Raw genomic sequence first — 14,140 nt, 5'->3', positions numbered from 1 at the left:
TATTTTACGGAATCCGTTCCTGAAATATACAAATAATAACATACCAAAAGCCCGAAAAAAATCTAATCAGGGGAACATTGTTCATTATAAAGATATTTAATGGGTTAAAATCAAAAGTTTTATTGCACAACTGCTCTGCTGGAAGCGTATAAATGCCTGTCGTTGCCAAGTTGTTGCTAACGAAAAAATGTGAATTATAGGGTAATACGCCCGCGCGCGATCCAAAAGCGGGGAACACATAGGTTTGTCGCGTCAAAGGGATCTGTTGCCGAGTGATCTCCTTCTCAATAATACCTCCATGGTTTAACCATGGTTAACCATGGAGCACTTGTGTCGTCTTTCGGGACCTTAGCAACATTATCCAAGGGGCGGGGCTTAGCGGAAAAGTCCATTGGGCTATGTCGTATTCTTCTATAGGATCTCAAGCCTTTATCGTCAAATCACAAATATTTATCACAGAAAAATTACCGTATTTATTCGAATAAACGCCACCTCTAGAGCTTCATTTGGAATAAACGCCTCTCTCAAATAAACGCCCCCTAAATGACGGCAAACAAATCTAATGAAAGCAACATAATCCTCAACATATTCTATTAATGTTCCATCTAACTGTGTAGGGATCGATAAGTCTATGATCACGCATTTCGACGTAATTATGTGTTGTTCCACATTTACAGTAACATTAAGAACATTGATGAGGGCTGCATGTTATCACAGATAAGGAAGTTTTTGATTTCACGTTTAAAAAACTTCCATTTCATGCTGTTACTATATCTGTAATATTATAGATTTGAAACAATCTACAATGAGCAATATGGACACTTCATAACTTCCATCAACGGAGTCGAGAACAACTATAATGACAACAATTACTATTGGATGGTGTATGATGCGGAGACCGACACTCGTCTACCATGTGGTAAATATAATGGGACTTTAAATTGGATTGCACTATCACAACCTGGCAGATTCAAAGAGGAGAAAGGAATTTCCTCCCTATTTATTGATTACTTAAAATGATGGCCAAATTTCTTTATATTTAAATTTATATTTCCATACCAATATGGACACATTGATGAGGGCTGCATGTTATCACAGATAAGGAAGTTTTTGATTTCACGTTTAAAAAACTTCCATTTCATGCAAAGAGGAGAAAGGAATTTCCTCCCTATTTATTGATTACTTAAAATGATGGCCAAATTTCTTTATATTTAAATTTATATTTCCATACCAAAGTTACGGTCGTGTGCTTTTATGAATTCATTGCATATTACACAAAACATTGAAAGAAGAAAATCGGATCCTAATTGGAAATCTAAGGATGTATACCGCTTAGCTCAGTTGGTAGAGTATCCGAACTTTAACTGGAAGATCTTAGGTTCAAATCCTTACTAGGGGACGCAGTGCATATTTATATGCTATACATACATTTTTGTTATAGCATTTATAGTAATACCAATTAATCATAAATTTATCATTGTCGGTTTGACTTAATTGATGAAATGTTTTTCATTACAGGTGTTGACTCTACATATCCAGAAAATGACGCACACTTTATCTGGAAATATAAATATATTCCATAATGGCTGAACACACAGGATATACTCACTATTTAAAAAACATTAGTCCACCATACGTTAAGCCTGGTTCCCATAAAATCGCTACACAATTGCTAGTGTGTTTTCAATGTGTATGTTGCACTGCATAATGGTCCACGATGTAATCGGCCAGGGCCGTCGGAACCACACCAGCTGTGGCAGGAACACTTTTTCTCATATTTATATTACTTTTAAAATAAATATATATCATTACCTATGAATTGTATAAATTTAACATTGTTCGCATCACATTGTCTTTAGAACAAAAATTCACCATGTGCTTCTTTTTGTATTGCACTATGTACATTTTAACCTTTTCGGCAATCCTTAATTTTAGTAATAATTACCACTAATTTTGAAAATGTTTATAGGTATAAATATAAAATAACAATAAACTATACATACAATTTTGGAGGTTGGACTATCACTACAAATATGCTTACTGTTCAAGCCAGCCCCGATTACTAAAGTGAAGGACATTTATCTTTTAATTATGCATGTGATATTTCCGGGCTTTGTTAAGGTATTAAGCGCTATATAAGAACGACATATTATTATTATTAGAGGCCAGCTTATGGGATTCCCTCTACCCCACTGGGGGAAACTGACAGCTCTCAGCATCCCCTCTCCCTAGCTATACTCCGGTCTCCCGCCCTCGGTTGACACTTCACATTAAATTAATCTTGCACTGGGGCCCATTCCGCCTAGCTATGCCGCTTACCTATCTCTCATATGAGGATTATTCTAGGAGACAAGTGATCGGACTCAATAAATAGCAGTTGCAGGCAGAGTTTGAGCCTGGGTCTTCAGCACAATAAACAGTGACTAAGCCAAATGATCAGTCACAAAGTAGGGGTGAGAAGAATGTTTCTACCAGATCTAAATTATTGGGGCTAAATTGAACAAACAAGACAATAAAATAAAAAATGTAACCAGAAAATCAATAATTATTAATTTTTACTTGGAATAATTACTGTAACACATGGCGCTTGAATCTACTGAATTTACAAATACTGTAATTACAATTGCTAGAATGTCAACCCTTTGAACATTCTTCTACAGTACAAATCCATAGCAAAAACAAAGACACTCAGCAAAGCAAACATTGCTTTACAATCATTTGCCTCTTCATTGCTACTTGATTAATTGCGACACATTTGCTGTTTTCCCCAATTTTGAGACAATGCATGCGAGCAGGGTTTGAACTTCATCTGAAACACTCCATATGATACTGGCATTATATAATCTGGCATAAAGTTTATATTTATTTAGTAGATGTTCGTGTTCTCTTTCCCCACGAGAAGTTAGCTCCGTAAGACTTAGGCTTTACTGGTTTTTTAGGTACTGGTTCATCAACTTCATACCACCATCCTGAAATAAAATTAAATTGGAGTACTGTAGTTATAGTTGTTCTGATTAATTAAAAGCATAATATACATGGATAATGGTGCATGGCTTTCAAATACTGTACGTGTGTTATGATACAGTAGGATTTCAATGGGAATGGTTGTTGTAGTGACTGCAACTTAGGCTCTCAACCCAGATGTTGTGTTTTTCATTTTCAAAACTTTTAAAAACATAAAAAATTTTTCCAGAAGTATCTTCCATTTACTTAAAATTAGATATATTATCATCAATATGCACATACAGTGTGAAATTTCACAACATGCAAAAAATAGGTCAGAGAAACAGCAGTTAAATTAAAGCAATAGACAGATTCGGTGATGGAAGTTTCATGACCTAACTTGGGTGTTGGATGTAAACAATGGACTGGCACAGCGGTGTTGTCATTGCTGTAAAGATCATCATAATTCCCAGCAAACTATACTAAATTGATCTTCTGAATTTTAACTTTAATGGTCTGCTAATGCTCGAAAGATAGTGGCCACAAACATTGATTTTTTGACAAATGAAAGGCCTAGGCCCCTGCACATTTACCGCCTTTTTAGGTATGCATGAGAGTCTTCGACCCACGAACTACACTACGCTACAGTTTTAAGGCTACAGTAGCTAAGGTTTACGAAGGATCACATAAATTTCAAAGCATACAATGCTAAAACGCTAGGATAAGTAAATAAACGCTATTCTGAACAATGGTATTGACTTTCCTTGCCATTAATTTCTCACGTCAACAGGGGGGGGTTGTTTTCGCGGCCATTACATTGCCTTTTCCTATACTTGCACACTGATCACACTGTCATGTGTTCCATGGTATATCAAAATGATGTCACATGGTTGTAAACCAGTCATCCTATCCCATGGTTCTTCCATAGAGCTATTAAAACACTAGAGTGCTGACAAGATGGCGAAGCAATGCAGAGTTATGTATGTGTACCATCCAAGATGGCCGCCGTAGGAAAGCGCCACCTTCAGGCTTAGTACACATATAATTACCATAAATAAGCCCTCTGGCTGACTATTATTTCATTAATGATAATTAGTATTGATAATCACAAATTATTGAACTATCGTAGCCAAAAAAGAGGCCAAGTAGAGCATCTTATTCAAAAATTTAAAAAAAAAATAAATAAAATAAAATCGTGGATATTAAACCCATACACCATAAACTTTCTGGGTAAATTGAGGGCGCAATTGCAAACGATAGTGCTTAGCGAAATTTGATTGGCTAAATCTATGACAGCCCTCTTGGATGGTACACACACACAGCTCTGCATATTTCGAACATCGAATACATCGCGGTTAGCGCTCTAGTATTCTTATTATATCTCTATGGGTTCTTCACATATCCAATGAACATGGCTTCATGAATTTACAAAAGCTTTTGTTGGGTAAATCAAATGGAACTATGTTTCAAAATTGCTGTTTTCTCATGATAGAAAAAAATGTCTGGTTAATATTTTAACTTAATGTGTAATAAACTTACCATTTTTTTCGGCAAAGCTAATAGCCTGCTCTTTAGAATCGAATGATATACCTATATTTGACAATGGATCACCTCTGCAATATAAGTTATAAAAATAATCAATCATTCATTCAACATTTTCATTGGGGTGAATTATACACATAAGTTATAAAAATAATCAATCATTCATTCAACATTTTCATTGGGGTGAATTATACACATAAGTTATAAAAATAATCAATCATTCATTCAACATTATTCACTAGGTTGCAAATTTTAGTCATAAACGAGAACATCTTTAATCCTGCCTGTAATTACTTAGGTCAGGGGAAATACATCAGATGATTTGGTTACTGTCAGCACTGTGTGATAAGAATCTAATTTTTTTATTTTTTTTAATTTTTTTTTATAGTAATAATGAATCCTGAAATAGGATAGGCCTGAAACTGCAGTCCCTAATATGAAAACCCTAGGCTTAATAAGGGTTTGTAGCTCATAGGCACCACAATAGAACGATGGAAAGCTTGACAAACAAAAAGTATTCAAAGTAATGATGGAATAAATGTTAACCAAGTGTATATTGAAATAAATTTAACAAAAATAAATCAGTTTAAAGGAAGATTTATTTGGCTTCGAAACGTAAATTAATAATGTGTATCCGATCCACACGATCACGCACGGGCAGGTCGAGCAAAACCATACTGTGGCTATGAAAAATGTCTAACCAAGCACCCTCTATGTAATAAAATCAAAGTAGACTTCGAGAAAAAAAAAAAGAAAAATATTTTGTTTATTGTTGGCCTAAAACTGTAACGAAGCCGAAAATGTCTAGCTATGTACCGGTTTTAAAGCGATGGCTAGACCTAAGTCTGCTTTTATTTATTGTCCAATATACCATAAGGTAATGATACGATTTTTGATTAAGCAACCACTAGTTGTACAGTAGTAAAGAATAGGTTATGCCCAGGCCTAGATCTGGTCGTGTCTTGACAGCTCAGCCCGAGAGATCCGATGTTGTGTGCATGTATCGTCATTGCGCTCGGTTTTCAAAATTATGCCTTCTATTCTACCGATTTTACGTGTGCATATACTGTAATATGGCTCAACATTGATAAAAATACATGTCTGTTTTAGATTCTATGTTCTAAATGTTAATTTCGGAAGTGGTATTTCTCGAATTTGTACTTAAAAACAAAATTTCAAAAAAAAAAAAAAAAATGCTGACCCGATTTTTTTGGAAAATTTCGGTCAGTCGCGGAGGGCAACACAACATTTTTTTTTTTGCCTAATGATGTGTCTGTATATGTCATAATGTGACCATAATAGGCATGTCACATGTTTTTGTCAAATAAAATTGTTATAGTGTGAACAGGGCTTTAATTAATTAGCCTTGCTCCACTCAATTGCAACCAAATCAACAACATGCTACAAGAATAAGCATCACTGTGTACCAAAAATGTCATGCGTTGTGCATCCAGATGTGAAAGTATTACAGAACTACATTTTCTTTGGCGACCAGGAAACAAATATTGAAGAAACAATTTGATTAGGGGCTTTACATGAACATCAAAATATATTGAGATAGCTTTATAGTGGTTAGTTGAAACTTACGAGGAAGTCCAGCCCATTAAAGGATTTTCCCATCGCTCCCGTGTTTCAAATTCAAGTTTCCAGCAATGGGTGTCATTTGTTCCTGACTGGGTAGCAGCCGGGGCTGGGACAAAGATCCTCACTCTTCGTGTCTTGATATGCTCCTCTGGAATTCCAGAAACTGCCCGAATGTCAGTCTGTGTAAAACAATAAAACAAGTGCGATACTGTAAGGTGAATTTGCTATGCATAACTAGATCATAGGAACAGTGACGGTGCAAGACGAGCGGGAGTCACATTAACAAGATGAACTTTGGTCACACAAAAAACATTATTTGCCAATCCAAACTAAATTATTGTTTGCCCTAATCTCTAATATTAAGGTCCAATTTTTATGGGCCATCCTAAACCATAAATCTCTGCCTTACTGTTACTCTAAAGCAGGAGTCCCAAGATGGAAGAAACCATTTCTGGGAGATTTGCAGTGGCAGATCCAAGAATTCAAAACTGAAGGGTTTTTTTTTGTTTTTTTGTTTTTTTGTGGGGGGGGGGGGGGGGGTGGTGGTCTAGGACTTTCACAGATGAAAGATCTTTACCACCCCTGCCCCACCATGGTTGGAGCTGAGGTAAAGCAATTTATCATTATGGCACCTCTAAATGGCTGGAAATAGCACTCTCAGACCCATTGGCTCAGACTTCTTTGAGACAATTGATAATAAAGCAGTGAATTCATGTGAAAATAATGAGTTTGCTGGAGATGGTTTATTTCCGGTAGATTCTTGCTTGTTTGCAGGGAGTGCAGGAGAACATCCCGATTTCTGAGAGACTCCTGAAAGTTCCGGGAGACTTGGGAACCCTGATTAAATAGAACATCAATGTAATAGAAAGTGTTGAGAATGATTTTGCTTCCATTAGTAATTTTGTTGGGGGGGGGGGGGCATTTATTCAAGGGAAAAAAGCCCAAAACAAGTTTATTCGAGAGAGGCGTTTATTCCAAATGAAGTTCTGGAATGGGCGTTTAATCGAGGGGGCAGTATATTCAAAGTGGGGCATTGTTATGGTGTATATATGAGATACATTTTTGTGGAAAAAAAGTATTGTTGCCATCTGTGGATATCACAGTGTGCTCTCAAAGACAGACTTGCTGCCATTATTTGCACAAATAAAACTTTTTTGACCAGAGTCAAAATTATGAAATCTTTCAATTTTTAAATACAGACCCTTGAAAATTGATCAAATATGCTGTCTTTAAACAGCAATAATAATGATGATTATAGCCAAAGCCAACAATGGAAGGAAAACTCTCTTAAACGAACTCTTCGCATAACTGCTAGAGGGCGTTTTGCATAATTTTCTGATGATAAAAAATCAAGTACAGTGCCGGTGCCATGACTACAAATCATTCAAGCTAGGAGTAGTACCTCCTTGGTCATTTTAATCAATTAAATCCCCGATTAAATCAATTTTCAGAGAAACATGGATGCTATTTGAATCCGTTTAACTTTTGCTGAGGGCTTTTAATTTTTGCCTTCACTTCCCAGCCAACATTTTTATTTGAAAAAAAAAGTGAATAGGCCTACGTATTATAGGTCAACGTAATTTCTGACTAAATAATGCTGCTTGAATTGGCATAGGCTATAGGTATGATCAAGTTTAAAATAAAGGAGGGGATAATGGGGGAGGGGAATACGAAAATATGCTGATTATGTTCGTTATTAACCTTTAAAAAAAAACACAGTTAGATTTTCATACTCAGCTCAGTACTTGGAGTATGTAATACAATACTTTCTTAAAGAACATGCTTATATTGGATCCTTTTCCATCATTCTTACTAATAATAGCTTATGCCACATGCCCAGTTTCAAGCAACTTAGTGAGAAATTACGTATTCACTTTTTACAGGCTTTATCGACGTGTTTCAGCAGTGTTTAGTTTAAAGTTGATGCAAGTCCTTATTTTGTTTGTATCTAGGACTATGTGGTTTTTGGTCTTCCTCTGGGGCGTTTTACATTTCGGTGGTATTCCCGGTTTCACAAACGGATAAATAAGATAGACATACGATACTGTACCTTTAGATAGCCTGCACAATAATATATGCAATTGCTTTTGGATTGGATTGGATTTATTCGGTGTAAACACAAAAGATAGCCCACGAAAGTCTAGAAGGAGACTTATTTCCAGGGGCCCTTCTGGTGGTGATTGGACAGCACACCGGGAGAAAATCCCCTACTCTTTTCCGAAGAGTGTACTGTGTTCTTTAACATGCACATGGGTCATAAATGCACACGGGACCACGGCTTAAACGTCTCATCCGAAAGACGGTGCGCTATGTAACCTATATTTCAGCCCTCTAGCTGAAACACAAGGAGAGGCAGTGATGGGAATTGAACCGGGACCTAGAGATCTCCACGGTTCAGCGCACACACAGTGGCTACCACCAGATTAGCCGACTGAGCTAAGCTGCTCTCTACATTACGCTCAACAAGTAATTTATTTTACATTGACAATATTAAAACAACCACGGAGGCCCACATATGTGCCAACTGTGGTCTATATGCTAGAAAAACAAAAATAATAAGGCCTAGTAGTTGCAGTAAACCCGATGATGCTCAAGGGGCAATAGGATTGTTCAGAGATTACGTTGACCGAGTCTACAACTCTGAAATTTGGACTGTTAACCTTTTCTGTGTCGGTCAATTTTGTTGTCTTGTTGTGCACCTTTGTGGTTGGTAAATGTAATTACAGTATGTCGTTACAATCCTGGGCTCAGAATTTTCCCCGTGGATACTTTTCATGGTCATTGATATGTATACTGTCGTCATGAACTAAAAATAAAAATCCATTCGAATTGCCTATTCTGAACGCAAAATATATCTCTGGGCAAACTGAAAGTTTATCCTGTTCAAAAACTGCAAATAATACTGAATACTGCATAGAATATACATTCGTTTGTGTGTTCCAGGCCATTTCTCCACCTTAAGAATACAAGAAACATCGATGAGTGTCGTCGCTGTAAGATCAATCGTTTAATTTCTAGTACTGATGTCGACCTACTGTTTGATTGAATTTGAGCCTAGGGGCCAAGTTAAGTTGGCATGTTTCCCTTTTTTGTGCTCTCAATACCCGATTACTTTTTGTATGAGGTGGCAGAATTTGAAATATTCAAAACAGAAGGAGCCCCAGGAAGGGACCTTTCAAAAGGAATTTTTAAACCACGGTTTTCGTGGCTGAGGTGAAGTACAAAATGTTATGGCATTTCTAAATGGCACTCTCAGACTTATAATAAAAGCAGTATTGAATATTTTTTTCTTTTTCCCAATTCCAAAAAAAAGTAGGGGCCCCAGGCCGGGAGTTGCCCTTGAATCCACCAATAACGTGTAAAATAAGAATTGCACTCGAAATCAAATGCGTACACTACACACTTTTATTAAGGCATCGAAAACAGTTCTACAAATGTATCCAAAATCAAACCCAAGATATTTTTACTGAATTATTTGAACCGCGATTAATAACAAAAATTGTATTTTGTCAGAAGCCAGAAATTGATCGAGTTCATATGTAAGCTTAAAAATATATTCGGGTGCATAACTGGAGAGAAACATATATTAACTCTGGTTGTACAGTACAATAATATAGTTGTCAAAAACGCATCTTAAACTCACTATAGTATATAGATACATACATAACCTTGAACAGGCGACAGATTGTTATTGTAAACACACACAGATGAAAATTGATTTGGAATAATGATATGGAATAATGTTACAATACGTGCAAGTACATCTTACGAAATGCTAGATTTACAATGAGTCATTCGCAGAATTTGCAAGACTGTTTAAATTTTACAATTCAGGAAAAATGGAACCAACCGAAATTCGGCCCGCGTTTCTGATGTGCAGAACGCAAACGTGATTCTTATACAGTATACTGATTTGATTTTTGGTTCGGTAGGCTTAAAAAATATTTTTTTTTTTACAAAAAAAAAACGAGGGGAAGGTGGGTGGAAGGGAGCAAAGCAACCCCTCCTCGACCATTTTTCAGATTTTCAAAGACCTCTTACCTTATTAGCAGTTTTGAGTTTGGCATCAAACACTTGAGTGTTTTAGAATACTCATTTGTAAATAAAACATACCAACAAAATTTTAGTTTTTCTCCGGGCCTTGGATTTAAACGAATTACTTATGTGAGTGTAGTGCCTTATATACTACCAATCTTAATGGAAATGTATAAATGACTTATAAATTGATTTGACTTGGTTCACAACTGTTGATAATTACTGTACAATCACGTACATACAGAATATCAAACACCAAATTCACTATGGGTCTAATTCAAATTGCCAACAAGTGCTGCTAAAATGGTACTGTAACATGGAAAATAATGAATCACCGTCGTCATGGCTAATTATACATCTGTTATACATTTTCATTATATTCAAATCATCGACATACAGTATAAATTATTTTAATAGGTATATTGGGCCTAATATAATTTATATTTGACCTTCACTGGTGCGGATTCAGGATGCTTTTGCTGGGGGAGGGAGCATAGTCCCGATAGAGGCCTTTGATCTGAGGGGAGGTATGCTTCGTTTACTACTGTAGAGTGCACAGAAATCAACGGGTGCGCTAACTGGTCAAAAATAAATTTTATTTTTATTAAAAAACATCATTATAGGCAGGCGCCAGGTTTGAAAGCAAGGTATAAAAAATTCTCGCCTTGGATATCAGACCCCTGGTACTGGATTTTCTTAGGTGATGGTTCCAATGTGTTAACAATGAAGCTCACTTATTCATGCATGCAGTGAAATCATTTTTTTTTTAAACAAAAGTGCTTTAGAAAATATTCTATTCTATTGATATAATAAAGACAAGACAACCAAACTTGGCTGCATAAAATATAGGCTAACATGCGTTTACTTGGTCAAAAGTGTATAGTCGCTTACTTAATAATCTAACATCTAAACAAAAATTGTAATATTTTCTACATAATGTTGGAAAGTTTCAGTAAACTTAAATACTAGCAAAATGTAAATGCTGCAATTACAGCACATAAAAAAAAAAGATAAGATAAATTAAAGATGTATTGATCCTTGCAAAATAACAAAAAAAAAAATCATTTTTGAAATTGCCCATTTTGAAGTAACAAAAATATTATCAACCTAGAAATAGAAAAATAGAGATTATAGTAGTGTATTAAAAAATATGTTTACACATCATTTTACAGCAAAAGATGATAAACACACTTCCAGTCACTGGAATTGTTTTATTATTTTTATTACAATTATACAGTTTAAAAATGGTACACTATTTTTTAAATTCAATAATTTCTATGCTTAAGTTGATAATTTGTATGTTACTGCAAAATAAGCAAGTTGATTTAAAAATTATGTTTTATGATTTGTTTTACTCATCTTTAACAACTTTAAATTTTCATGAGTAATACAACTTGCTTTTTGACCATTTTCTCACTTTAAGTTCTTTAATGAACAAACTTTAACAGTGTCTTTCTTCCCTGCATTATATACACGGTACAAGTGATAGTGTAGGGCTTTCTGCTGGGCAAATGTTACTTCATTCGCTGAAATCTGAAAGTGATTCTTTTCAGAGGAATTAGTCGCTTTAACTTCAACGTATTCAATGCAAACACCGCCCTCATAGTTTGTATGTATTTCTATGTCATATGGATTACCTGTCTCGTCTTGTTCATTGGCCAGCGAACTGTGCACTTCATGTTAGAGTCACCCATGTATTGGTTCTTTAAAAGATGGTACACAAGTTCTTCTCCCCACCGTCCTACTCCTTTACTGAATTATTTGAACCGCGATTAATAACAAAAATTGTATTTTGTCAGAAGCCAGAAATTGATCCGAGTTCATATGTAAGCTTAAAAATATATTCGGGTGTTTACAAAACTGCACAAATAGAGAGAAATATATATTAACTCTGGTTGTACATTACAATAATATAGTTGTCAAAAACGCATCTTAAACTCACTATAGTATATAGATACATACATAACCTTGAACAGGCGATAGATTGTTATTGTAAACACACAGAGATATAAATGGATTGGGAATGGTAATGTGGAATAATGTTACAATACGTGCAAGTACATCTTACGAAATGCTAGATTTACAATGAGTCATTCGCAGAATTTGCAAGACATAAGAGAAGCTGTTTAAATTTTACAATTCAGAGAAAATTGGAACCTACCGAAATTCGCAAACATGATTCTTATACAGTATACTGATTTGATTTCTGGTTCGGTAGGAAAATTGTAATATTTTCTACATAATGTTGGAAAGTTTCAGTAAACTTAAATACTAGCAAAATGTAAATGCTGCAATTACAGCACATAAAAAAAAAAAGATAAGATAAATTAAAGATGTATTGATCCTTGCAAAATAACAAAAAAAATCATTTTTGAAATTGCCCATTTTGAAGTAACAAAAATATTATCAACCTAGAAATAGAAAAATAGAGATTATAGTAGTGTATTAAAAAATATGTTTACACATCATTTTACAGCAAAAGATGATAAACACACTTCCAGTCACTGGAATTGTTTTATTATTTTTATTACAATTATACAGTTTAAAAATGGTACACTATTTTTTAAATTCAATGATTTCTATGCTTAAGTCGATAATTTGTATGTTACTGCAAAATAAGCAAGTTGCTTTAAAAATTATGTTTTATGATTTGTTTTACTCATCTTTAACAACTTTAAATTTTCATGAGTAATACAACTTGCTTTTTGACCATTTTCTCACTTAAGTTCTTTAATGAACAAACTTTAACAGTGTCTTTCTTGCCTGCATTATACACACGGTACAAGTGATAGTGTGGGGCTTTCTGCTGGGCAAATGTTACTTCATTCGCTGAAATCTGAAAGTGTTTCTTTTCAGAGGAATTTGTCGCTTTAACTTCAACGTATTCAATGCAAACACCGCCCTCATAGTTTGTATGTATTTCTATGTCATATGGATTACCTGTCTCGTCTTGTTCATTGGCCCAGCGAACTGTGCACTTCATGTTAGAGTCGCCCATGTATTGGTTCTTTAAAAGATGGTACACAAGTTCTTCTCCCCACCGTCCTACTATGTCATCACTTGGGTTTGAAACATTTATCTGAGTTTCTTCAAAAAATGGCAAATCAAGAAGATCTGGTGTAATATCCTCCTCAATCAACTGAACCTCACTTGGTGGTGATGCGCTGAATGACTTTGGAGTACTTCTTGGAGTACTTTTTGGAGTGCCACTGAGAGATGCGATCCTGTGTGGATTTGGTGGAGTTTGGAATTGCCCGTCGACACCGGATCTTGCTGATGTTCCCTCTGCAAGATTAAAACTTGCACCTGGTGAAGTAGGATATGCTGACGTTCCCTCTGTGACACTGACACCAGTACCTGGTGAAGTGGGATATGCTGATGTTTTCCCTGCAAGCTCTGTAGAATTAAGTTCTCCTTGGCTCATGTCTGGTAAAGTGTTGATACCAAATCTATTTGTAACATCTGACCGGATATTGTCAACATTACTAGCAGAATTTGCGGTAAGTTGATGGTCATTGGCGAGTTGTCTGTCATTGGGTGAATCTGAAGGTGGTCGTTTATCCATCGCCTTGAAATCTTGTATGCCTATAGAAGAATATACATATAAATACAAAAACAACATATATATATACATATACACACATATATATATATATATATATATATATAAACATATATATATATTTATATATACATATACAGTACATACATACATACATACATACACACACACAAGCAGCTCATTCATGTTCTAATTTGCTGCAAATAATATAGGAGGATGGACAGTCTTGTCTTTGCATCAGTAATGTTTATGTTGTGCTGTCAGAAACGTTGAAAGGAATGAGATTCAGACGCTACCGCAAGTAAGCGGTGGCTCCTGAAATTTGCTGACAGGGTCCAACTATGGGGTCCAAACCAAGGGTACGACTAGGTGTTTGGCCAGGGTCCCCAAATAAAAATTCATTGCAGGATTGATGGGCAGAGTTTTTAGACCACAATACAGGGACTTGCAATCAAAATAACATTATTTGGATTG

The 14,140-nt window shown here is 35.4% G+C and overlaps 3 protein-coding genes across 3 annotated transcripts in view; 1 reads left to right on the top strand and 2 right to left on the bottom strand.

The window, feature by feature from the left end:
- LOC117104516 overlaps positions 1–1,613 on the top strand; it is an 11,681-nt gene extending 10,068 nt beyond the window's left edge. Inside the window, exons 3-4 of the mRNA XM_033245374.1 lie at positions 789–919; positions 1,519–1,613. Of these exons, the coding sequence (XP_033101265.1) occupies positions 789–919; positions 1,519–1,583 (196 nt within the window). The 3' untranslated portion in view covers positions 1,584–1,613. The remainder of the gene's footprint in view (positions 1–788; positions 920–1,518) is intronic.
- Positions 1,614–2,528: 915 nt separating this feature from the next.
- LOC117104512 (NADH dehydrogenase [ubiquinone] iron-sulfur protein 4, mitochondrial-like) lies at positions 2,529–7,201 on the bottom strand. Its single transcript, XM_033245370.1, has 5 exons — positions 7,171–7,201; positions 6,725–6,906; positions 6,073–6,293; positions 4,483–4,556; positions 2,529–2,969 (listed from the first exon to the last, which is right to left on the bottom strand). Exons 1-5 carry the CDS (start codon positions 7,199–7,201, stop codon positions 2,863–2,865), a joined length of 615 nt encoding a protein of 204 aa, XP_033101261.1. The 3' UTR covers positions 2,529–2,862.
- A 5,152-nt stretch (positions 7,202–12,353) lies between these two features.
- Positions 12,354–14,140, bottom strand: part of LOC117104506 (protein NO VEIN-like) — a 43,206-nt gene continuing 41,419 nt past the window's right edge. Inside the window, exon 26 of the mRNA XM_033245357.1 lies at positions 12,354–13,689. Coding sequence (XP_033101248.1) covers positions 12,779–13,689 — 911 coding nt within the window. The 3' untranslated portion in view covers positions 12,354–12,778. The remainder of the gene's footprint in view (positions 13,690–14,140) is intronic.

The sequence above is a fragment of the Anneissia japonica genome, unplaced genomic scaffold (assembly GCF_011630105.1).
Source record: "Anneissia japonica isolate Jap-2015-1 unplaced genomic scaffold, ASM1163010v1 scaffold287600_len331809_cov165, whole genome shotgun sequence".
Classification (NCBI taxonomy): Eukaryota; Metazoa; Echinodermata; class Crinoidea; order Comatulida; family Comatulidae; genus Anneissia; species Anneissia japonica.
The sequence above is the reverse complement of the archived record's forward strand: the minus strand, read 5'-3'. Positions and strand labels throughout refer to the sequence as shown.

Coding starts and splice junctions, on each gene's coding strand:
- LOC117104512 (XM_033245370.1), bottom strand. CDS start 7,201: ATGGCAGCAAGTCTGTCTTTGAGAGCACACT. Junction 6,294..6,724: donor CTGAGCCAATGGGTCTGAGA/GTGCTATTTCCA, acceptor AGTTATGCATAG/CAAATTCACCTTACAGTATC. Junction 4,557..6,072: donor TTAATGGGCTGGACTTCCTC/GTAAGTTTCAAC, acceptor CTTATATTGCAG/AGGTGATCCATTGTCAAATA.